At 38.7% G+C, this 25,625-nt stretch overlaps 3 protein-coding genes across 5 annotated transcripts in view; 2 read left to right on the top strand and 1 right to left on the bottom strand.

The window, feature by feature from the left end:
• Positions 1-21,913, top strand: part of haf (leucine-rich repeat and fibronectin type-III domain-containing protein hattifattener) — an 81,116-nt gene extending 59,203 nt beyond the window's left edge. Inside the window, exons 3-10 of one of the 3 annotated variants that reach the window (XM_089257908.1) lie at positions 12,046-12,258; positions 13,265-14,215; positions 14,294-14,635; positions 15,004-15,650; positions 15,807-15,945; positions 17,265-17,389; positions 17,664-18,029; positions 19,765-21,913. In XM_089257908.1, coding sequence (XP_089114034.1) covers positions 12,064-12,258; positions 13,265-14,215; positions 14,294-14,635; positions 15,004-15,650; positions 15,807-15,945; positions 17,265-17,389; positions 17,664-18,029; positions 19,765-19,894 — 2,895 coding nt within the window. In that variant the 5' untranslated portion in view covers positions 12,046-12,063 and the 3' untranslated portion in view covers positions 19,895-21,913. Of the gene's footprint in view, positions 1-12,045; positions 12,259-13,264; positions 14,216-14,293; positions 14,636-15,003; positions 15,651-15,806; positions 15,946-17,264; positions 17,390-17,660; positions 18,030-19,764 lie in introns of all 3 variants that reach the window. The other 2 variants (XM_089257907.1, XM_089257909.1) reach the window with 2 other exon arrangements.
• Rab3GAP1 (RAB3 GTPase activating protein subunit 1) lies at positions 1,476-25,545 on the bottom strand. Its single transcript, XM_030386968.2, has 5 exons — positions 24,123-25,545; positions 23,880-24,052; positions 2,748-3,280; positions 2,452-2,681; positions 1,476-2,364 (listed from the first exon to the last, which is right to left on the bottom strand). Exons 1-5 carry the CDS (start codon positions 25,434-25,436, stop codon positions 1,849-1,851), a joined length of 2,766 nt encoding a protein of 921 aa, XP_030242828.1. The 5' UTR covers positions 25,437-25,545; the 3' UTR covers positions 1,476-1,848.
• LOC108649301 (peritrophin-44) lies at positions 6,541-7,838 on the top strand. The gene is made up of 2 exons (XM_030386972.2): positions 6,541-6,682; positions 6,741-7,838. The coding sequence occupies exons 1-2, from the start codon at positions 6,676-6,678 to the stop codon at positions 7,724-7,726; spliced, it is 993 nt and encodes a 330-aa protein (XP_030242832.1). The 5' UTR covers positions 6,541-6,675; the 3' UTR covers positions 7,727-7,838.
• Positions 25,546-25,625: the final 80 nt, after the last annotated feature.

Below are 25,625 nucleotides of genomic sequence, written 5' to 3'. Positions count from 1 at the left end.
ATTTGAAATGAAAAGCTTCACTTCAAGGCAATGATAGTGGCTTAAAGCAGCTGCTGAAAATCCTTTAAAGCTCTAATTTTAAAACAAAGGCTTAAAGCTTACGCCTGTTTAGGGGATTCGGTTGACTTGGGAATTAAAATATTACAGTTTATTGATTCAAAGGAAATTTAAGAGTAAAGCCTTTTCAAGTGCTTTGTGGCTTTCAACAGCTTCTCACAATGATGTTAATTAGTTTGCATTAGTAGCTGTCTGTAGCTTAATATTTAGCTTCATTAAAAACACCTACAGCGGCATACAAACAATAAAATTGTTTAAAGAGCTTATCTATAGCTCTGTAGCCTAAGCAGTAAACATCGATTTATAAGTGAATATATATGAAGATGAAAATATTTTGTTTTGAAATTAATTATAAGAATTTATAGCTTTAGTAATTGTAAAAGCTTTTGATTAATCCACAGACATTGAAATTTTCAGATTAATTAAAACCTTTTTTTTTACAAAGAAGCTTTAGTTACTTGCGGTCAAACATCCTTGATAAATGATAGCTAAAATTCTGTAAAATAAATATTTAATATTTCGCACTTATGTTGTATGAAAAGTCAATAAATATGAAGCAAGAAGTTCTCATAAATTACGCTATGTGTAATATATTAAAGTTATGTCCTTGACAAAGTCTAATGAGCATTGCATCTGGGTTGGAGTGTTGCCTGCGACTGCAATAAATGCAAATGCTTGAACAAAATGCTGGCTCCACACTTGTGCACATTCTGTAGGAGAGAAAGGAACTCGCACAATGTTGCAAGGCTGCACAAGTTGCTGTTGAAGAGTCTCGACTACAAGTTGCAACTCCCAACGCCCGACTGCCGACTCTCGACATGTACACAAAACAATTATAGCCAGTAGGTAATTTAGTGGCGCAGCATTTACGAGGCGAAAGAAAACAAAAATAAAAATAATAAGAAATAAGAGGAAGGAAACGTAAGAGAAATGCTTTATGTGCTGGCCATGAGGTAGAAACGTTGCCTCCGCTTCAGCCTCAGTATCAGCCTCAACGGAGCGGTCTTAAAATAATTTCGAGTTAAACATGGCCCACAAAACCAAATGGGCTGGGTCTGGCAAGGAGTCTGTCCCGCTGGGCATAGTCTTGTATTTAACGCTCGCTCTCTGTGGCTCTGTGGGTCTGTGGCTCTCTGGCTAGGCAATTTGCCTGTCTACATTTGAATTCGAGTTAAGTTTTTGCAAATGGCTTTAAGTGCTACACTCGAGAGTTAAGTGGAGAGAAGGGAGCAGAAAGGGAGAGAGCGAGAAGCAGCGAGCATGATTATGTGATTAGATGTGGTTATATGTGGGCGTGAGTGTGTGTGTGTGTACGTGTTTATTTCAGACTCAAGTGTAAATGTTGTCTTGTTATAATTGATATTGATAGGGGGAAAACATTGCGGTTGCACACGAAAAGAGCATTTGATACAAAATGTTGTTTCTGGTATTTATTAGAAATTCAAAACTTAAATTTAACGCAGCACCAAACATAATTAGAAATATATATATATAAGCAATTAATATATAAATCTTGCTTACTTAACAGTCAAACAGCATTAATTATATTAAGCGAATGTCTATTAGTTATTTATAAAATATAATTGAAATATTAAAACAATAGAAGAGAAGTTTAGTTTGTCTTTTCTGATGGTTAAATTCAAAGATCATATTGAATGAGTTTAACTTCGAATTACTTTAGTTACCTTAAGAGAGCGAGAGTATGTTTTAGACTGTTTATATAGTAGTATAGTATAATTATATAATATATGTATATAGCATATCATTCAGTCAGCTGAGTCGTCCGTCCGCCTAGACAAATACTGTGCTCTCAGTGAAGGCTCCACAGAGTCTGAGCTTCTCGCCCGTTACAATTGCGCGCATGAATTGTGGCCCCAGATAGAGACCCTTCTCCCTCGACTTGGCATCGCCATCCAAACGTATAACATAATCCTTGCTGATCAATCGACTCGAGATATCCTGCTCCAGTTTGGGACTCAGCAGATCATACAAGCTGCCGCCGCTGCAGAGCACATCGCCCGCAGCTCCGCGCTTCTTATCCACAATAGTGCAGCAGTTCTCGTTCATCAGTATCTCCTCGAACTGGCGCTTGATCTCGTCCAGATTGCTGCGCTTCGGATAGCCAGCGAGTCTCTCGAAGCACTTGAACTGATAGAAGCGACGCTCTAGCTCGGCGAGATCCTGCAGCAGGCTCTCCAATTGAGGCAGCTCATTGGAATGGGAGCGTGAGAGGCGGCACAAGTCATTTAGTAGCTGCTCAATGTGGCTGGCAAATATATCCTGCACCTGGGCATTGCTAAAGATGTCCTGAGAGTGACAGAGAGAGAGAGAGAGAGAGAGAGAGAGAGAGATTATCATGTATATGCATATCTAGTTATATCCATCTCTACTCACAATCAACTTAAGTATAGCCGTGTGCAGCGTTGGTATTATGGTCAGGCCATAGATCTCGCTCATATTGCGCGTTTCCAGATAGTGCAGCACCTTCAGCGCCTCGTTCGTATCATCGAAGAGCCGGCGCTGTCTGGCCACTGGCACCGGTTGTGCCTGTTCCCAAACCTTTTGCCAGGTATTGCCCTCGGTGGTCATGCGAACGCTGAGCTGATGCCTGCTCTCGCCATTGTCTAACCAAAATGCATATCAATTATTATCTCTTACGATTGGAATTCCCTCCCTCCTCCCCTGCTTACCATCCACCACCTGCTCCCAGTCCTTGGGACTGTACCAGCGTATAAAGTCCTCCATTCTGCCGCGTGGATTGGCCGCCTTGAACGCCTCCATATCGGAGAGCAGGGAAGTGCACATCATTTGTGTGCTCAAGCCGGAGCCGGGGCCCAGTTTCAGCATTACCTCCGCATCGTCCTGCAGCTGATCCTCGGTCTTGGGCACCGGCTCCTGTGTCTCGGGCACATATAGATATTCTTCCGTCTCATCTAGCAAACGCTCCTGCCCCAAACGCTTCAAACGGCCCTCGGGCTTGAGGCTCAACACAGCTTTGGTTGGTGAACCACTGCTCGGGATAGCCTCATCACAATCATAAAACTCGCCATCGTCCTCCTCCTCCTCCTCCTCCTCCTGCTCGTCGACGTTGCTGACCTTCGTCTGCTGTTGTTTGCGCTTGCCAAACGCCTCGCGCTGCAAGCGTCGCTCCACGCAAACGTTGAGCATCTGCAGCTTCTGATGCAGCAGACAGGTGCGCGTATCCGGGAAGCCAGGCGCAATTCTGTGCAAAGAAAATTTATTTAATTTTTTTTTCGGTTTGTTTTGGTTTAAAATAAAACAGAGCATAGCGAAATATTTTGTAAAGTTTGCCAGCTGAAATGCAATATAATTTAACTGAAATTGTTTGCCACGAAACTTTGCGAATTTTGAATTGAAATTACGACGAACAAAGTCTTCTAAAAAGTTGCATATCTTATTATAAGGGGATTGCCTATGTGGCAACTAAAGCAAGTGATAATGGTTAATAGTCTGGGTCTTGAGAATTTTTAGTTAGTGTACTTAATTCGGAAATTAAAATAAAAATATATGTAATTGATAAATGTATAAAAAGTTACAAAAGAAAATTATTTGTATTTATCTGCCTTCTTTAATTTATACTAAAAATCGCTTTGAAGAAAAAATAATTAAGAATATTTATTGTATAAATATTTATGTTTCTCATACTATTTTTTTTACATAAAAAAAAGTTTTTTAATTTTGTAAAAGTTTTTTAAAAATGTTTTTTTAATATATATATTTTTTATTTATTTTTTAAATATTTTTTGGCTGTTATTTATTATATGTATTGTATAAATATTTATGTTTCTCATACTATTTTTTTTACATAAAAATAGCTTTTTAATTTCTTTAAAAGTTTTTAAAAAATGTTTTTTTTTAAATATATATATATTTTATTTATTTTTTTAAATATTTATTGGCTGTTATTTGATTCAGTATTTTAAACCAACTCCCTAAGAAAAAATAGAATAAAATCAAAATAAATTTCTAGTTCATTTCTTTAGCTGTAAATGATTTCTTGACTTAGATTTGATTGCTCATAATTTGAAAGCGACGTGTTGGCATGTATCTATATACATATATATATTTCGAATAAAAATATATATAAAAATTTGCAATTTTTTAAACAAAAGACAACACATAAATATAGCCCCTTTGGCTTTTTTTTTTTCTTGTCATAGCCATTGAAGCTCGTTTGCGTGCCATCAAGAACAAAGCGACAATAAAGGCTGACAGCTGTCGGTGCCTAAGCCAACCTACATATGATATATACACACACACATATATACATACATACATATGTTCATATATATATATATGAGCCCAACTATATCTGCGATCCATGACACGCACTGTCCCAAAGAGCGCGCATTTGGTATTCACGCCGTTTCGAGCGTTTTTGTGCGGTGCATAGTAAATGAGAAGGAGTTGATGTAGATAGTAGAAGAGCGAGAAGCAGCTAAAGAAGAAGAAGAAGAAGCAGGAGTCTCTGCTGTTGCCATTGCTGTTCCCATGAGTCATGTCACCAAAGAGTTTATTGAACCTCGCGCTCTGGGTGTCTGTGTCTGAGTGAGTGTGTGTGTGTGTGTATCACAACAAAACAGTGTCGGAACCGTTATGTGTGTTGCTGCACAGCGTGGACAGCGGGCGGAACTGACTTATTTGGCCAGTGGCGGATGTGTCCAGCAAATGGGGCTTGTACCAGGACCCGCACCCCTCTGCCCCTTTGCAGTTGTTTGTGCATTTGCATAAACTTTGCTTATGAGTTTTGGCCTGGATATGCAGCAGGCAGCAGGCAGCAGCTGCTTGAAAGCTTTCTAAAGCAGCTAAAAAGTAATTGACAAACGTTTCGACCACACAATGGCTAGCTGCCTGGGCTTCTGGTCTTGGCCAAGTTAAAGCGCAGCACATCATTAATTGGCAAGAGGCTCGAAACGCCCAGCCATAAACTGACCAAACAAATGGCCAAACGTAACATTTTAGTTTTTGTGGCCAAAACACACACATACACGCACACATAAGTTGGCCAAATAATTTGTTTTCACATGTTTTTTTCTTCCTTTTTTTTTTTTGGCCAAGTCACTTTATAGTTCTATTTATTTCTGACCCATATAAATATATAACGCACAGGCCAGAGCCAGAGCGAGCGTCAATGGCCATTGCCTTTAAGACTCCTCTGAGAGTTAAGAGACTGTGACAAAAATGTCTACTAAATAAAATATATATATGTTCGTCATCTAGTTTTGCTATTTGGCATTTAAGAGGCTTTCAATTAAATAGATAACAACTAGTTGAACTAATGGCCATGTGAGCTAAATATAGCCTAGTTTTTATATTAAGCTCAGCTAAAAGTGCTTTAAGAATAGACCGAAAAAGAAGCTGATAATAATTGTAGCAAGACCTAAGTGATTTTCATATAGAGCAAGTGTTTTCTACTCGAGAGAATCTGACTGGAAATTTCATATAACTAGAAATGTTCTAATATATCTTGTATCTAGTCTTTAATCATTTAGTTTTCAATTAGTTTAGCTTTGACTCTTATTATTATTATCTGCTGAATCTTTTAATATTTCTTATACTTATTCACAAAGTCCAGAGAGTGTATTAATCACTGTTCAACTAACTTGAAGCATATATCTTGTAAAGTGTTAAATTTTTACCAATACGTCCGCAATTCACTTTGAAATCGTGCTCATAAATGTCTAAATATGTTGTTCAGCATTGAAGCGGATTAAGCAAGTCATTTAATCAAAATTAACTAACAAATCATATTTATAAATTTGATTTATTGTTAGCTTAAGCTGAACTAAAGAGTTAGTAAAATGAATTAATCAAAATATCATTTATAGCCTATTCAAAAAACTAAACAGAAATCAAAGCATAACAAATTAAAGATGAATGTTCAAAGTAAACGAAAATATATATTATAAAATAATAAAAAATATTAGAAAAACCCAAAAAAAAAAAAAAAAAAAAATAATAATAATAAAAACAAAATGAAAAAACTAGAAAAAATAAAAATAATAGAAACAAAATGAAATAATAAATATATAAAATTAAAATTGCTATCGAAAACACTTCCGATCTGTTATAGAATTTTTTTTTAACATTTGTTCTCTGTTTAACTTTAGCTCTTGTCTATTTTATAGCATATCAAATGTCAATAGACTCAATTAAAAATCATAAATAGTGCTTAAGTCAAGCGCCAGCTGTAAAATGGAAAGCCTTCTAGTGCTTAGACAGCTACCAGAAAACGATAAGGGTTGAACGTCAATTAAACATATATATTATATATAGTACATACATACATAGATAGATATATATACTCTTAAAAAAAAAAACGTAAGCAGTGTATAGATTGATTTATCAATGAGATTAGTCGCTCTACGTAAAAAGTGAAAACATCTGGGTAGCTGGAGGAAAATATAATCAGAGTTGGTCCGTTCATGCCTTATAACTGTGATACGGTTAATCTAATCTGTGGGTATTTCTAATAATGAATTGAGAACTTTCAATTGGCTTATCGCATGGCAAAGCTATATAGATCCTGGTTGGACATAGTTTGCCAATCAGTTTGAAGCCAGTTGGCGGAGCGAACAGAACAGAAGTTAAATAGCAATGAAAGGTGGGTGCTATACGAATTCTATCTCTAGATGGGTTTATGAACTTTCTAGAATTTGCAGCCGGCAGTTGCCTTGCGCTCTCCCTTTGCGCCCTGAGTCTTTGCGGCTTGACTCTGGGCCAACGCATCGAGGATATATGCACGGTGTTCTCGGATAATACGGTCATACGTGATCCGGAATCATGCAGTCGCTCGATCACCTGCGTGGATGGCAAGAGCACCTACAGCACCTGCAAGAGTCCAACTCCGTTCTTCGACAAGGACACGTTGAAGTGTGTCAAGACATTGCCAGAGACGGAAAACTGTAATATATCGTGTGAGAATGCGGCGACTCGTTTTGTGAGAGATCCAAAGTCGTGCTTCGGCTACTATTACTGCATGGACGAGGAGACACCTGTCTATGGCACCTGCCCGGAGGCCACGCACTTCGATGAGACCATACAGGAGTGTATCTGGAGCACCGCCTCCGAGTGTCACTCCAGCAAATTCGACTACTGCAGCATCGTCAAGAACGGCGTGAACTTTGACAATACGCTCGGCTGCAATCGGTACTACGTGTGCACCAAGGGCAAGCTGGAGGACAAGACCTGCAAATCGGGCTACTATCAGAGGAGCACCGGAGCGTGTGTGGCCAAGACTCTGGTCAACTGCGATGCCCATCCCCTGCCGGCGGATGTGTGCGGCACGACGAAGAGTCCGAAGCGGAATGCCTTGGTGCCCGATGGTGCCACCTGCCACGGCTATTTCAAATGTGCCGACAAGGGACCGAATACGCCCGATGAGAATCCCATTTGGGGCAGGTGCAATGATGATTTGTTCTTTGACAAAAAGACTCAGAGCTGCATTGAGCCCAATAAGGTGGCCTGCTCCGAGGACCGTTGCCAGGGTCGCACCCTACCCTTTGTGCTCAGCTCCACCAAAGGCTGTCGGCACTATCTGCGCTGCTCGAACGGTCGAACTCTGGACGAGAGGAGCTGCGGCAATTACTTCTTCGACGAAGCCAATGCCGTGTGTGTCAATCAGATATTAACCTATGACATATGCTAGTCGTACATCCATATAGATCGGATCATGAAATAGATCTTATTTTCAAGAGCATTTTATTGATTCATAATTTTTAAGCCAAATAAATATAGATATGTTAAGTTGAGAATTCAAACCAATTTGTACTTGATTATCTTTGTGAAACTTTGATTATTTTGGCTGGCTTTCATTTGCATAATTGAGTCAACATTTCTTTATGAAATTTCTTAAAATTCCCAACAAGTTTTAGCTGTGGCGCTAAGAACAGTTTTAACTTCTTACATACGATTTCAAAATTTGATGAAAGCAAAGAAATTTATAAATCTTCTAGGTTGCTAATCGTCCTACGTTTTGATAAACCTGACAGATTTTTATTTTATTTAATCAGCCACAGCAATTGTCGCTCCTTCGGATTATCTTATCTTATCTGGCAATAAAGCGTCATAAATCATTAGCGGGCTCAACACTTTTGTTTATTTAGGAAATCAATAATCTTAGCTGTTTATGGGCCCCATTGACAGATAGGAGCAACGGCTTGTTATTAATTATTTATAGAACAATTAATTAGCAGCAGATTATCGTAGTGATTGTTAAGTAGTTTGAGCAAAACTCTTACAATTTTATAATCACAACCATAGACAATTTGTAAGAGCTCGCAGCACTGTTACTTTGATCTATACTTTTTATCAGGAGTACGAGTTGCTTTCGTTTTGGACTGATAAGTAATTGTGTTAACAGTTCAGCTAACACAGATTAAAGCTGCACAAAAAGTTATCGAGCGTCTGGCAATGGCAATTGGCCTTCCGGCTTCTCAATTAATTTTCAACACACTTTAAGCTGGGCAAACTCAACTTTTAGGTGGACGAGTGGAACAAAATTTGATTTTCATTTACCTTTTTGTCGATTTTAATGCGAGCAATGACCCACAAGATAAGCACAGCTAACACTTTCACAGTGCCACCCAAAAGCATACATATACATATAACCGATGATGTATAATCTCCTTCTTTCTCTCTCTCTCTGGCTCACTTTTTCTCTCTACTTCTCATTTTTTGGAAACTTTTCAATTGACAACTTTTCATCTCGCACACTAACACAAATTTGTTTTTTTTTTTGCACCTGCAAAATTCTAATCCACTTAAATGCTTAACAGCATTATCATGCGGTCGCACAGCCACGCCCACTCACATTGTTGAACAACTTCAATTAAATCTCGTTTTAAGTGTGGCTCAGCGCCCTAAGGGAAAAATTGTTTGTAAGCTGTCCCCGAAATAGATGAAGAAAGAGACGAAAAAATACAAAAAATTGTGGACTCTGGGCCGGCCATTGTCTAAAATGCAAATTCGACCAACAAAAAAGACAAAAAGTGAATAATTATGCGGCAAAAAAGCAAACAACAAAAAGAGGAAAATTTACACCTCCAATTGGGGTGAGAGAAAAAAATTAGGTATTTTTGTTTGAAGTGAAAAAGAGTATATGGGGTTTTGGAGAGTTTGACGAGGAGGAACTTTGAAGCTTGGAATAAATATTCTTAAATGAGATAAACCTATATACATTTATAGTATTTAGTATAGATAGGCGAGGAAAAAAAGTCTCTTTTAGAGAAAAAAAAATATATAATAGATCAATATTTAATTTGACCTTTATATGATAGAGAACTAAAATTTGTCTTTTATCTAGATTAATCGAATCATTTTATAAATTTAAATCCTTACGAATAACAGAATGTATAAGCATATCTAAGAAAATCGGAAAAAGTCTTATTTATTTTTATGATGACTTATATAATCAAATATATACCCAAACAATATTTCTAAAAAAAAAAAAATTTATAAAAAATAATAAAACTAACTTTAGCGTAGATAGAAAGAGTAACTTATTATAATTTTTTCAATTTATATCTAATTTTCTCTACTCCAAAACCTGAGCGAGTATTGTGCAGCCGATATTAGCCCTTGGAAAAGTTCTTTTCCTTTATCTACTTGGCGTTATTGAGTGAGCTCAAACTTTGCGGCACAACTGTACTTGATTCGTTTTTCATTCAGAGCTTTTGGTGTCTTGCAATTTTCGCACTTTCGCGCATTAAACATTTTTGTGATGCAAATAATGCGAGAGGCGGGAAAAATAAGCTGCAAGAGAAAAAAAAAAAGGCTGAACAAAAAAAAATAAATGGGTGCAAGAATTTTTTAATTAAATTTTGCGGCCGGACAGTTGAGTGAGAAATGAGCGCTGAATGAAGCCAGTGCTGTGGGGCTGGATGGGCGTGGCAAATGGAATGTACGCTCAAGCGCAAAGCATTTGTTGGCCACGTAATGCAATTTAGACTTGAATATGACAAAACATAAGGAAGACGTCTACAATGAAAAGCTGAGGAGGCAAGAAAAACGAGGCAAATTGCATGAGAAATCAAGTCAAGCGAAACGACATTTTGAGCCGCAGGGCCAACGAAGTGAAAAGACGGAGAAGAAGAAGAAGCAGAAGCAGAAGCAGAAAAAATCAGCTGCTGTAAAAACTATCAATCAAAAGACAAAATGTTGATTATTATCGGAGAGTGAGCGAGTGAGCGAGCGAGCGAAGCGGGCGAGCGAGCGAGCGAAGCGTGCGACTTAATTTATTTAGTTTTATTATTATTATTATTTACTTTGCGGCTTCGTGGCTCTAAAACAAATCAATGAAGCGTTTCATTTGATTAACAACGGGGAGCGAAGCGGGAACTGTGGAGCGGGAATATATAGCTCCATTTGTAGAGGTAGCCTGATTGCTGACTTGATTTTACTTTTACTTTTGCCTTTAAATAATGCAATTGAAATTGAAAGTTTCGGCTGATGAACGAAATTCAACTGAAAATGCAATGAACTTTGAGTAAATTAAAATGAGACTGAGTCTAAGATGGAGATTGAGATTAGAGACGGAGATTGAAACTGGGTGAGAGTGAGAGTGATACTGAGACTGGGACTGAGACTGAGACTGAGACTGAGACTGAGACTGAGACTGAGACTGAGACTGAGACTGAGACTGAGACTGAGACTGAGACTGAGACTGAGACTGAGACTGAGACTGAGACTGAGACTGAGACTGAGACTGAGACTGAGACTGAGACTGAGACTGAGACTGAGACTGAGACTGAGACTGAGACTGAGAATGAGTTTTATTAAGATTTAAATTTAGACTTAAATTAAAACAAAATCTAAATCAGATCAATCAATATGAATATTAGCTTCACTTGAAACCTCCTTTATTTTACTATTATATAGCAAAGTATATAAACGTATTATAAACAATTGTCTTTATATAAAATGCAAGCGTGACCAGATGAAATGTAGCTCACGAAAATTCGCTGAGAATCTGGCCAGATTCCCATGCTCTAAATTCAACAGAACAATAACAAATCATATTAGAGCATAAGTATGCAATTAAATTTAGGGCTAAGCGTGGGTGTACTTTGGGCGCAGGTAACCCGCCTGTTCATAAAACAAAGTACATCTACAAGCTATCATTATGTCATGCAAATGCTCAACGGTGCGTATACGCAACGCTTAACTAAAGCGCATTCAATTCGTCTTAGCCCAAGTAGCTGCCAGCAAACAATGGCACAAACTCCCATGTGGCCACAAATAGAGACACCTTAGATGCGTGGCCCAAAGGCTGCGAAGGGGCTGACGATTGAGCGTGGCCATAACTCATGATTATGCAAAAAGGTCAACAGCTTGACTGCCGTCAAGGGACAGTGTGGGAGTGGGTCTCGGCTCACTTCACCATCTCCGTCTCTCTCTCTCTCTCTCGCTCTCTCTTCTCCCGGCCTTCTCTTCTTTCTCCTTTTTTTTTTTTATTACGTGCCTGTCGCGTTTGGCAAATTAAATTAAATGTCCGATTTTGTTGCCGCTAAAAAGGGATGCAGGCTTATTGTTGCCTCGCCCTATGCTGCTCTTCCCCTTTTTTTTATGGGCAGCACGGCTTGACGGACCCCGAGACCCGAGCAGACAGGCAAATTAATCAAACCGAACTGTCAAAGGATCAGCAAGAGAGAATGATGAGCATGGTGGGCAATCTGGGCTAGCCGGCAGCCTAAGTGGGGCTGGGCCAGTGTAGCCTTGCGTAGGTGACACTCTCACTTCACGCACAGTTTGGCGTTTAACGAGCTCGAAGAAAAAATTTAAATTGAAAGTAGCTGGACAACTGATTGATAAAGCCAGCTATTCCATCAGCTGGCTCTAGCTATTATTAAGACAAAATAAAAATGGTATAAAAACCGTTAAAAAATACTATTAAAATTTTTTAAAGATTTTTGCTTAAGCTTTGCCTAATTAAAATCTCTACATTTTCTCTCTCTATTTCTTCTCTAGCTCTATGCCGGCGACAAGATGAGACGCAGCAGCACTCAAACAGCGACCACGCCCACAAATCGACAACTTTGGCTATCGTCGCTCATTTTACTTTTAGCTGGCAGCAGTCAGAGCCGAGCTCAATGTCCCTGGCAGCGAGATCTGCCCGATCTACAGACGAGCTGCATCTGTGCCTATAATCTGGGACGAGAGCTGAGCGTACAATGCGATCAGGTGAGATGAGAGTACTTCAATTATGAGAATGAGAAGTAGAGAACAAAAGAGATGAGATAGAGAGCGAGCGAGAGAGAGAGAGAGAGAGAGAGAGAGAGAGAGAGAGAGAGAGAGAGAGAGAGAGAGAGAGAGAGAGAGAGAGAGAGAGAGAGAGATAGAGAGAGAGAGAGATAGAGAGAGAGAGATAGAGAGAGATAGATAGAGAGAGATAGATAGAGATAGAGAGAAATAGAGAAAGAGAGAGAGATAGAGGGAGAGAGAGAGGAAGAAAGAGAGACCGGTAGATTGATTTAATTGTATATAATTGGGATAGTACATAGCTACTTTAACCCTCGGGCTTATATAAAGTATAATACATAAATCGCATTTCATCAAATTTAAATAGAAAGAAAGACTCTAGCATAAAATAAGAATCATCCAAGGGCATGAACATTTAGCAATTGGATTTATATTCAGATTAAAAAATCAAAATTAAAAAAATTTATTTATAACGTGTTTTTGTTCAAGGTTAACCCTGGTAAATTTAGGCATATTCGTAATAATGATTGCAAAATTAGTTAAAAATCCAAGTTATTTACTTGTAAAACCACAAAAACTAAAAAATTGTTCAAAAAATCTTCATGGTAAATGCTCCTGGTAACATATTATATAGAGAAAATGTTGATAATAAATATATCTGAATTTCCTGTACTATGCTTTCTTCTATGATCTTATTATTTCCACGACATATGGATATAATGGGTTAAGATAAGAAAGTAAATAAAATGATGGCCTGCAAGGTTCATAGTAAATGCTACCGATAAATGATACCGATAAATAAGCAACATTTTAATTAAAATGCTGTGCTTTTATAAAACTATACAAAATAAATATTGCTGAGTTTTTAAATAGAAATATTACTAAAAATTCAAGAAGAAATGCTATTAAAATAAATTCTAAGATTGTAAATTCGAAGTCTCTATTCTATTGCAATATATTAAGCCATTACCAATGAATTCCGTTTCAGGTCGACTTCTCGCAATTGCTGGAGGCAATGAACAAATATGCGAGACTGAAGCCCATCGATTTGCTGTACGTGAACAACGCAAGCATTGAGGAGCTGCCCGACGAGATCTTCAGCAACCTGAGTCTGCACAATGTGCAGCTATCCAGCTGCGGCATCAAGCGCATCTCGAATGGCGCCTTCAAGGGCCAGGAGTCGGTGCTGAAGAACCTCAATCTGCAGGACAATCTGCTGAGCGAGGTGCCCGTGAAGGCGCTTCAAGTGCTGACCAAGCTCAACCTGCTCGATCTGTCGCGCAATCAGCTCTCCACCATACCAGACGATGCCTTTGCTGGCTTGCACAAGCTCTCCACGCTCAAGCTGAACGACAACAATGTGACTCTGGCAACGAATGCTTTTCGTGGCCTCGAGCAGAGTTTGAAGAATTTGAATCTGAAGGGCACCCGGCAACGTCGCGTGCCCGAGTGCATCAGGGGGCTAAAGAGCTTGGCTTTTCTGGATCTGTCGCAGAACGGCATTAAGGAGCTGCCCGGTGCGGGTGGCATACGCGTCTTCGATGGGCTCGATTCTCTGACGGCCCTAAATATGGAACGTAATCTGATCCAGAGCATTGGCGAAACGGCCTTTGCGGGCGTACGCAAAACCCTCAGCTCACTTAGTTTACTCAACAATTTGCTGTCGGAGTTTCCAATTGGCGCTGTGCACTCGCTGAAGGAGCTGCGCGTGCTGGACATCGGTTTCAATTTGCTCACCACACTGCCGGAGGCGGCATTTCGTGGCAATCCGAGCATTACACTGCTGGCCCTCGACGGCAATCCACTCAGCACGGTGCCGGAGGGGGCATTTGCCCATTTGAATGCAACGCTGCGTGGCCTGTCCTTGGGCGGACGTTTCCTGCACTGCGACTGCAAGCTGCGCTGGGTGGCCGAATGGATACGCAACGGTGATTTACAGGTGAGTTGGCCGAAAGCCAAAGACACTTCAATTCTTGAATTGACGTCATATCAATGCTTCTGCTCAATCCTCAATTAGGTTACCTCGCGCGAGCGCAATCCCCAATTCTGTGGCACACCGCCGCGTTTTCGTGATCGCGGCTTCTACTCCATACAGCCGGAGGAGCTGAGCTGCCCCGAAATAGCCGATGCGGCGCTCCGTGGCCCCGTTGGCCTGGCCGACAATCTGAAGCCCACGTTCCCCACCTCGCCCGACTCGGTGGAGTTTGAGACGGGCTCAAGCACAGGCACGGGCATTGCGGCTGTCGCACCTGTTGCCAGCACCACACAGCCAACCACCACAACCACACTCTCCACCACAACGACAACAACAACAGCGGCGCCCACAACGGCCACCAGCTCCAGCACAGCAGCCAGCACGGTAAGTCAGAGAAGAGTTCAAAGTAATCTCAATTGGCTTACAGCTCTGTTTAGTTCATATGTAGAGCTAGCTGGGAACCGGTTAGAGAAGTTTAGAATAAGTTTGACCTGGAATCAAAGTTGCAGCTGAATAAATTGAGAATTATTGAAGGAGCTCATATGTCCTCGGACTCTTTAGATTCGATTCCTAAATAGAACTTATCATTTATGCACTTGCACTTTCTTTCTCGATCCACATATTCCCCACTAAATATATTAGATACTCTATCGGAGCATTTAAATGTAACCACCATATTCATGTTAGTTCCCATGCTGATTTATGCAAGCACATTTTAAACACCTCTCTCGCCCCACACATGCCACCCGCAGACTCAACCACCGACCACAGCTGCCACAAAGGGCAGCAAGGTGTCGCCCACCGTGGGCGTCAATGGCACCGGCAGCGTCCAGGCGACGGCCATTTCCTCGACGAGCAGCAGCTCCTCCGCATCGCACTCGAGCACAGGCAAACAGGCGCCGGGCTGGCGTCAGGGCGGCGGTGTGAATGCGAATGCGAATGGCAGCCAGCATAAGCCGCAGCGGCCGCCACTGGTGCTCGGCTATCCGCCGCAGCGTGGCACACGGATCGACGATGTCAACGAGGTGCAGGTGAAGCATGCCTTCCGCCAGGACAGCTCCGTTATCATCCAGTGGGACTCGGAGACGGCGAACATACTCGGCTTTCGGGTCGTCTATCGGCTGTTTGGCGAGAAGGCCTTCAAGCAGGGCCCGCCGCTGGAGGCCAGCGAGCGTGAGTTCAAGATCAAGAATGTGCCCGCCCAGGAGTGCATCATCGTGTGCGTCATATCGCTCGAGGAGCTGCATGTCACGCCCGAAACGGTGCCCTATCAGCAGTGCCGCGAGGTGCGCACTGTCGCCTCGCAGACCTCGAACATGGATAAGATAACGATTGCCGCAAGTGCCGCCATTTGTGGCACTATCATTGTCGCTGTGATTGTCTTCATTGCAGCCAGCAGGTGAGTGCGGATGATACTTTAAATCGAGTTGTCGCACATGAAACCATTTTTTTTCCTATTGCACTTTATGCTATCTACACCTCATAATCAATAACAACTGGGTCGCTACATATCTCCCATTCTCACTCTCCCTCTCTCTCTCTCTCTCGCTCTTAGGCGCTCGCGCAAACTGCAAAACAACCAGCAAAAGAGTCCGCTGCCAATTGGAGGCCTGCCCGTTAATTGTTGCGGTCCAACCGGCTCGCCAGGACCACTTGGCTCCATTGCCACGCTATCGGCATTTAACAATCACAAGGTGAGTTTAGTTGCCAATTGCCCATAAAAAAACAAGCACACAAAATCAATGAGCAACGACTAAGCTATGCTCGCTCAAAAATATTCAAAGACTCAAGAAACGAACAAAAGAGTTCCAATAACAAAGAAGTTTAGTTTGACAAAGTAAAGAGAGAAGAGACGATTGAAAAAATATATACAAATTTTAATAAGCAAGAAGTTTATATATGGGAAAGCTTAGCAAATCTATAGCTATGAAAGTTAGTGAATATTTTTTTATCGATAAATAAACGATACCCTCTATATACATATATTGAAATCGATTTGTTCCCTAGATCATCAAAGAACGAAGGCCAAGAGATTTCATTTTACAATCTCTTATTTCGTGTATATAATTGTAAATTACATATTTCAACTGATTTCTGAGTAATCGATAAATTATCGATAAATATAATATGTAAGTTTCTTGAACATAAAACTCAAACTCAATACAGGCTCTGCCCAATAAAGCTACATATTAAAAATGCCCACTACTACACTCATACAACATCTCATGTACGGTCTCACACCTAGCTAAGCAAAACCAATAAACTCCCGCAATCTTCTATCGAACAAGCATAGACAGTTGAGCCTTGGGCTGTTGTTAAATTGGCCTCCGACTCGGAAATGGCCGCAATTGAAGCCAACAATTTTTTCCCCATTTTATTTATGGTTCAACAAATTAAACGGAGGCTGTGCAGAAAATAAAAAAGAAAACAAATAAAAATAAATTAAAAAAAAAAAAAAAAACAGGTCAGGCTGGCTATCTTTTTCGGACTATTTTTTGCCGTTAGTTGGCAGCAATATATTTAGTTGACTTTAAAATGGATTTGAATTTGAATTTATATAGCGATGCTGATGTCGCTGCTTCGAGGGAGCGACAAATCATTTATTGAGCAGCTCTTTTTATAGCTATTTTATAGCTGTTATCAAGCTAGCACACAAAATTTAGCTGAAGTGTAGATTCAAGTGCGAACTAAAAAAATGATGGTCTAATAAATATTATCTAACATTTTTTTACAATTTTTCGTTTTATAATCGAGTAGTAAAATATTTGTGCAATTTGCGAATTTTGTTGAATGCTTAAACATTTTTGTTATTTAATTTGATACTTATTAAGTTTGTAAAAATTAGAAATTGGATATATATACATTTACTAAAAAATATAAAAAATATAAATATTTATTTAGAGCACTTATTTATACATATTTAATCTCATTGTATTAGTATAATCATAAGCTAATCCCACTATAAAATATAAATAAATTCTACTTCTATTAAAAACCTCAATTTTCACATCAGGAATGGGATCAAGTATCAGCGTACAGTGGACGCTCGATACCGCGACCACGCATCTATCCCGTTGAACAGCCAGACGATATGCGCAGCCATTTCTCCGGCATGCCGGGCAAGGTGGCCAAATCAAGGTGTGTATAAATATTTATAAATATTGAATTATATGTGTATATGTATATATGAGCATATAAATATTTATTTATATCCATATAAAGTTCAGCTTGATTCATGAAAGTGTCGCACATTTATTTGCTTATGATTTCGTTTTATATTTATAAATGTTTATTTTTATTTTTAATTTCATATTTCATGTGTTTGCTTTGCCATGCCACACACACACACACACATGTACACATCCACAAACCTACACACACACACACACACACTCGATGCCGACAACAGCAGATCCATAGCCGATGGGCAATCGCAGCACAGTTTCTCGAACAATTCGCATCGTGGCTATTTGGGCACCGCCTTTCCCACCAACCTGGTCAATTCACGCCCGGAGCTGCGTCAATCCCGTCAATCCTTGGCCGCCGCCTCGGAGCGCATGTCGCGCGCCTCCTACGCCGGCTCCATACACGGTGGCGGCGGCGGTGGTGGCGGTGGTGTTGGTGTTGCTGGCGGCAGCCTGATGGGCATGAGCGGTTTGGTTGGGCCCGGCGGCCCCGCGAGCATTGCATCCAGCAATGCAAGACGCTCGCGTCCGCGTTCCAGATCACGCGATCAACTGAACAACACGCACATACATAACCATCGACCGGGAAGTCGGTAAGTAGAACGAAAACCCACACAGACGCTAATTCAGGTGCAACAAACACAATCACACACACATACACACACACACTGAAAATATCAAACTCTGATAACTGTCAACAACATTTTCGCTAATTACAAACGTCACACTTTCAATTTTTTGTTTGTCTTTTTGAAAGTTTCAAGTTTTTATTATTATCTCTGATTATTTTTATGTGTGCCATTAAATTAATTTTTTTATTAATGAAAAACGCGCTTCGCCCTCGCTCTGTGAGACTTAAGTCTCTTTTCATATTTTTAAGAAATTCTTGGCACTCTTTTTATAGCTTCAGCATGTTTTATTATCTTTTGAGAAACAATAGAAAACATTGTAAGTCTATTGATGACTAAGCTTTCAGCGAAAGTGAACTAGAAATAAAACTAAAATAATCCAACGCACATAAATCGCAGCAGAGAGAGAAATTTACTGTATAGAAATAAATGAAATTTAAGAACCCATCAAATTGAAGAGATTTATCTAAGATCATTCATATGAGCTGACATATTTTAGATAAAATCAATCAAATCAAAGACAAAAGTTTTATAGCTGGGAAAAAGAAATTGAGACAAACTAAATAGAGGTGATTAAGAGGGCTGGATAAGAACTCTCGCAAATATAGAAGAATCGTCTTTATGAGTGGATATTTAAGTTGTAGGAATTCAGTCCACTAAAAACAGAAAAGCTTTAGATTATAGGTATTTAAATTAAGGGTACGCCCTGATATAAATATAGAATTTAAGCGATAAGCGATGTAGCTATTCGACGTGATTTGGGGTATTCCCTGCTCTAAAGTTAGATTTTCTATTTAATTAAATTAGCAGTAGTTAGTCATGTGAAATAAATTAGCAGTAGCTAGAAACATTTCGGAGTATGTCTTCGCTTTAATAATAATAATATAATAAAATAATAAATATAATAAATAATAATAATAATAATAATAATAATAATAATAATAATAATAATAATAATAATAATAATAATAATAATAATAATAATAATAATAATAATAATAATAATAATAATAATAATAATAATAATAATAATAATAATAATAATAATAATAATAATAAAAATATATTAAAATAATAATAATAATATAATAAAATAAAATAATAATAATGAAATTAATTTCGCTGTAGGAAACCCCAACAAAAAGTCTTGCAAAAATTCGTTTGTTTTGTTTAGGGATATGCTTCAAAAATAATGGAAACAAAATTGTTTTAAAAATATACAATTATACCATACCATACCGAAATGTATCCAAATTAAATCTAAATAAATTCAAACACAATTGAAAAGCTAAAGTCTTTGATGAAAGCTAGCAACAAAGACATTTTTCAGTGAGCCCAAGCAGCTCGAATTGAATGACCATTCAATTAACGACCCGTGAAACGCCCACCTACCTACACAGACAAGCAACAATAGTTTAATAATCGAACACAATTAACTGTTAATACAGCTCATAATTATTGTTGCAATCTTTGCTTTGCTTTTGCCGTAAATGTTTGTTACGTCCATTATATTTCATTTCGATGCGATTCAATACGTTTCGTTGCGAATCTTTTCGTTTTGGCTTTAACAAGTCATTAACCGCATTTCCCACAACTTTCCACAAATATATATAAAGATATATAGATGTATAGAGAAATATATTGCAATGCTTTGTAAATGATCTATGTCACTCACACTCCCTCTCTCTCTCTCCTCTAGATATTCGCAAGCGGGCTCAACGCACACATTAAACAATTATTGCGATACATCGGATAATTGGACCGATCATGATATGGACATCTATATGGCCCGCAACCCAACGACGCGCAACGGTCTGGTGCCATTATGAGGGCGACTCATGTTATCCTGATATTTCAATGTTGTATTAAATTTGGATGGCATTTTCTGACAATATCTGACGCCGGCCAATGGTCGGTGTCAGCAGCAACAGCAACAGCAGCAACAGCAGCAGCAACAGCAGCAGCAACATAGAAACAATCAGCAATTGCAACAGCCATATCAACAGCAACAACAACAACAACAACAACAACAGCTACAGCAGCAACAACAACAACAACGTTTACAATACTATAATTCACAGCGCTGCAGCTCGCCACCAGATGTGGTGCCACGTGCAGCAAATTTTAATAATAATAATAACAACAACAACGGCAGCAGCACCAACAGCAGCAGCAACTGCCATGCGAGCAACATCAACAACAATCAGCAACAGTCGCTGTTGCCAGCAACAGCAGCTGCAGCAGCAGCAGCAGCAGCAGACGGCATTATTGTTGAGAACTATTTCAACGAATATGAACGTCAGGAAATCATTTATCATCCCACAAGCAACAACAACAGCAGCAGCAGCAGCAGCAGCAAGAGAAGTAACAGCAGCAACAGCAGTCGCGGCAGCAATGCCTTTCGTTTACAGTTAAATACGAGTAACAATATTTTATATAGTAGACGCAACAATTATTTAATAAATGCAACTAATGCGCATACACTTAGTGATAACTGTAACTGTACTTGTAATTGTAGGCTAAGCGAGCAGCAGCAGCAGCCGCAGCAGCAGTTGCAGACAGCAGCAACAATAGCTGACAGCAATCGCGTTGACACACAAACAGAAACATGCTCAGTGTCAAGTATGCAGCAAGTGCAACAAGAGACAGCAGCAGCAGCAACAACAACAACAGCAACAGCAGCAGGCGATGCTGAGGCCTTGACATTGGCTGACATTGAAAGAGAAGACTTGGACAACAACTTGGAAACGCTTTGAGTGCAATAGCCAGCTGTAGTTGTTGCGGTTGAAAATGTTGCTGCTGCTGCTACAGTTGCTGCTGTTGCTGTCACACACAATTTGCATAACATTTAAAGAAAACTAAAGAATATAAATTGACAACGTGTCCAACTTAGCTAAACTATTTTTGTATGCTGTTTAGAATGTGCAATCAATACACACAGAAACACAAACACACACACACACACACAGACTCACACATTATATTTGATTTGTGTATATACATATATACTAAATAACTGCAACTGCAACTTGTATCTGCATCTGCATCTGTAGCAGCGCTTTCCTTTGGTTCTTTGTCGTTGTGCGCGTAGTTTTTGGTCTAGCAGCAATTGTTGAGCAATCAAAGAACTAACATATAAGTCATATATCTTATAAATGGTACTAATACAAATACACACACACACACACACATACACGCATAGACACGTACCCACAGACACACACTGAATAGCTATTAAAAACAACAACTAAACTAAACTATTTAATGTAGCATAGAAACAAATATGAAACAGAAACATCTACAAAAATCAATTCTAAAGAAACGATTGGATAAGCTAAGCAAGTAAAACCTTTAAGTTTGCAAATATTTTTTAATTTTTATTTGCTGTATTAATCTTTGAAAAATTCTCAAAAAAATTGGTTAAAAATATGTTATAAAAATGTATTTAAATTGTTTTCACGTTAATTTAAAAAGGGCAAATAATTTCGACTCTAATTTAAGCAATCTAAAGCAAAATTTTCAACAATTTTACTTGCTATGTTTGTCCAAAAAAAATAAACAATATATATATATATATATAAGTATATATATATTCCAATATACTGCCTTGCATATAATTAGTAAATTATGAGAGATGAAATATGTTTTCTCGAATTTTTATCCAGCAACTTTTTATTTGCAGTTTTACTTTTTGTTTAATTTCAAGCTTTAGAGTTTAGATGCTTTTGTATAAAAGCTTCAATCGAAACGTTTTGTGTGCTAAGTTTGTACTTATAACAATTAATTGTTTAATTTTTATGTTTAATTATAATTTTATAGTGAGATTTTAATGAAATTAAATAAATAAAATTTTAAAAAAGGTTTTTTTACTTTTCTATTATTTTTTATAAAAGGAAGAATTCGAAGAACAATTAATTTCGATTTGCTTTCAAATTGAAAAAAGGTACTGAATTATATATTTTTTATTTGAAATTCATTTTGATATTAATTTATTAATTTGTGCATGAATCTTTTCTTTATATTCAAATTAGATTTATTTTATTTTTTATCTTTTAAAATTTTTATTTTTAATTTATTATTTATACTTAATTTTTTAAGTTTATTTTTCATCCTATTTGATATATCTGTAAATGCATGTACATAAATTGTTAGTTCTAAGCTTTCTCGTTGAGTTTCGAAGCATTTTTTTGAAAGGGATTTTGCATAAAAAGCTAATCCGAGCAAACACAGTTGACAGTTAACAATATTTAGTGCCGATAGATAGGATGGGGGCCAAAACATGGCAATCAATCTCAACGTTCATGACTGGCACTAAATACTTAGTCAAATAAGCTAATATATATATAGACTATATCTGATTAGATCTCGATTTAAGCAAAAAGTTAAGACAACGCTTTGAGCATTAGACAGGTAAACACAATTTAGATGGAAAACGGGAGCAATTATTTAGAGCAACAACAATAAAGAATTACAAATATATTAACTATAATATATGAACAAAAAAAAAAAAAAATATATATATATATATATATATATATATATATATATATATATATATATATATATATATATATATATATATATACCAAAAAAGAAACGAATTGTAGGCAATAAATTTAAAGAAGAGCAAAGTAGAAGAGAATACCCCACAATTCGTAGACTAACATTTAATGATAGAGCAAATGCAAATGTTTCACTTGTAAAGTAAGCAAAAAGTAATTATATATTGATCGATAAATCGATAAATCGATAGCATAGTCTGTAAGCAATTCAAAATCAAATTTAGTATTTAAACATACCAAACAATGAATTAAAATTAATAAACTGCCTTAGCACCAACGCGAAAAAAAAAAAGAATTATAAGTACGCAAAGAAAAGAAAATCGGCACAGGCTTCGTTTTGTTTTTTAGTTATAGCAGCACTTTAGAGAAACGAGATGAGCTAGATTCAATGGAAGAGCAAAATATACTGCCAAATATTTTATATATTATTCAATTTGCTAATATTCAAAAAAAATTTGGTACATAATTTATGTAAAGTGTCGCATTGAAATCTCAAGAGATAAAATTTATATTATATTTATATGATTATACGAGGGTAGGTTGAAAATATATCAACCAATAAATAACTTATTATTAAAATTATTTTTTTAACATTTTTTTATTTTTGTATATTTTATTATTAAAGGTGTTAACGTTTTAAAGCACCCTCGTCCTATTAATCAATATTTAAAAAAAAAATTTGAATTGCTTAATAAATAAATATATACATATAATTTTTTAATTTAAATTTTCTTATATTTTTTTTAATTAATGTTGCTATTAAATAAAATTTTTTAGTTTATTTAAAGAACCTTTTTTCATATCTATTTTACCAATACGCCTAACAATTCGTCAAACTGCCCTCGATATTATATTGTACTTCACATTAAAAGCCAAGCCTACATAAAAAATATGATATTTGTATGTATACCGTTCTAATATTAGAGCGCGCTCATCTCTGAAACACCAAAAGCAAACAACCTTAGATCGTTAACGGAAACACCATCCACTCTTAGACTTTAGAACGGATCGAAGTTACTCTCTAAGCATAAATGAGCGTTAAATTGTTAATGTGTTTTAACTAAACAAAATTTACATTTGCGGCTTCCACCAAGATATAATAAAAATATTAAAACTAAAAGTTCTTTAGAAACCAGTTTTGTTTGTTAATAAAGAGAAACACGTTTTTTCGTTCATACGCAACGAGTTCGAAATAAAGCATATTTTTGTTAAGACTTGAGCTTTTCTTCACATATAAAATGGGTTTACTTACCCGGGCACTGTTAAGCAATTATCCCAAAATAAACGAAGCTGGCGTGTAAAGGCCGCCCACAGTTGTGCCATGCCCTCCAAGCTGCCCAAGTGGGCGTGACAGGTGGCCAGCAAACTGCTCAGACGACAAACCAAGGAATCAGGAACGGCGCTCTTAATGCGCATCGGATCAAACTGAAGAAGAAGAGAAATGCGTTAAAAAAATATGTAACGGAATGTACAGAGAATGGGAGGAAGTTCTTACCTTATCTTTGAAGCTCTGCTTGGCATAGGGAAAGAGCGCCATTTCGGGATACATATCGGGAAAGAGATAGGCCAACAATTCGATCAGTTCCTTCTCGGTCATGGGACCTGGCAAACGTTTGGTTAGAGACTCTTGCGAGGGCAGCTCATAGCTGCGCTCTCTTCTGCCGCTCAACTTGTGCTCGGTCAGTTTATCCAATGGATTTGTGCGCTCGGCGCCGCTGCTCATGCCGGAGAAATTGCGACCCACATAGGACTCCAGCGAGCGTGTGACCCTGCCCACAGTTTGATAATCGGCCAAGCACAAGCTCAGATAGGAGAAAGCCTCCACCGATAAATAGATCTTTCCCAATGGCGCTTTCGAGGGCACGAAATCCGTGCGCTGTTCGCTGTCAAAGGTTACGCTCTCCAACAGCTCTGGCCAGGTGTAGACCAGATAGCTCTCGGTCGACGACTCCGGGGCATAGCCATGTGGCAACGCATAGAAATGCTGCACATCCAGACGCTCCACATCGCCATCGATGGCAATGTCCTCCGAGCCGAGGCCATGATTGAACGGCACATACAATGGCATGCGTATGCGAACTGCGTCCAGCGTGTAGGTCATACGCACCGATACCCTCGCCTCCTGAGTATACGCCGAGGGCAGCTTGTCGTGGAAGAGGGTGAGCAGACCCGACAAATAACGGCACTCTTGCGGCGCCTGCTCAAGTCCAATAAGTCGAAAATTAGTGCGCAGAGCGGGCGCCATAGCGACTCCTGTATAGAAATTCCATTTGGGATCATGGATCTGCACAAAGATTGGCACCACGCTGGACACCTCAGCGGCCACCACAGCAGCGGCGCTCAAGAAGAAATTGAACTCAGAGGTGGACTTCATGTAATTGCCAGACGCCTGAACCGGATGTAGCAGCACAAAGCGGCGCAGTCCATAGATCCTAGCCAGCGTATGCAGCTCACTGGAACTGCGTATGGGCGGACCGAAGGTGTTCAAATTGCTCATCAAGTCGTGATGGCAATTCGTGCGCTGCAAGCAGCCGCTGCCTGGCTCGCTCTCTGCAGTTGGCGATCCCTTCTCACTTGTTTGCGCTTCGTAATAATCTACTGCAATGCTATTTCGCAACATGTCCAGCCGCTCTGTCTCCACGTGCCATTTGCAATGGAAGAGCTCCTCCGGCTGCAGTGGAGCGCCCATATCCACGGCCACATCCCATTTCTGTAGAAGCTCGCCTAGCTGCACATTGAACACCTCCCAATCCGAGTCGGCGCTGAAGTTTTCGCGATAGAAATCATTATCGTCTATTTCCTCGGCCATTATTTTCACAAATTTCTTCCGAATGAACAAAGAAAAATAAACAAACTGTTTATTGCCAGCTGTGCGCGTAGAGCTGCCACCTGGCTGTTATTACCACTGCTGGCAACAGATGAAAATAGAAAAATACCAAAATTAACCCATGTAATTTTCGATATTTTCCATGCAAATGCACACAAGTATATAATTAAG

Source organism: Drosophila navojoa, chromosome 3 (assembly GCF_054131105.1).
Source record: "Drosophila navojoa isolate 15081-1374.11 chromosome 3, UAZ_NAV_1.0, whole genome shotgun sequence".
Lineage (NCBI taxonomy): Eukaryota > Metazoa > Arthropoda > Insecta > Diptera > Drosophilidae > Drosophila > Drosophila navojoa.
Note: the sequence above shows the minus strand (reverse complement) of the source record. Positions and strands in the feature narration are given on the sequence as shown.

Coding starts and splice junctions, on each gene's coding strand:
- Rab3GAP1 (XM_030386968.2), bottom strand. CDS start 25,436: ATGGCCGAGGAAATAGACGATAATGATTTCTATCGCGAAAACTTCAGC. Junction 24,053..24,122: donor AGCAGAGCTTCAAAGATAAG/GTAAGAACTTCC, acceptor CTTCTTCTTCAG/TTTGATCCGATGCGCATTAA. Junction 3,281..23,879: donor AATTGCTTAACAGTGCCCGG/GTAAGTAAACCC, acceptor TTCTTTGCACAG/AATTGCGCCTGGCTTCCCGG.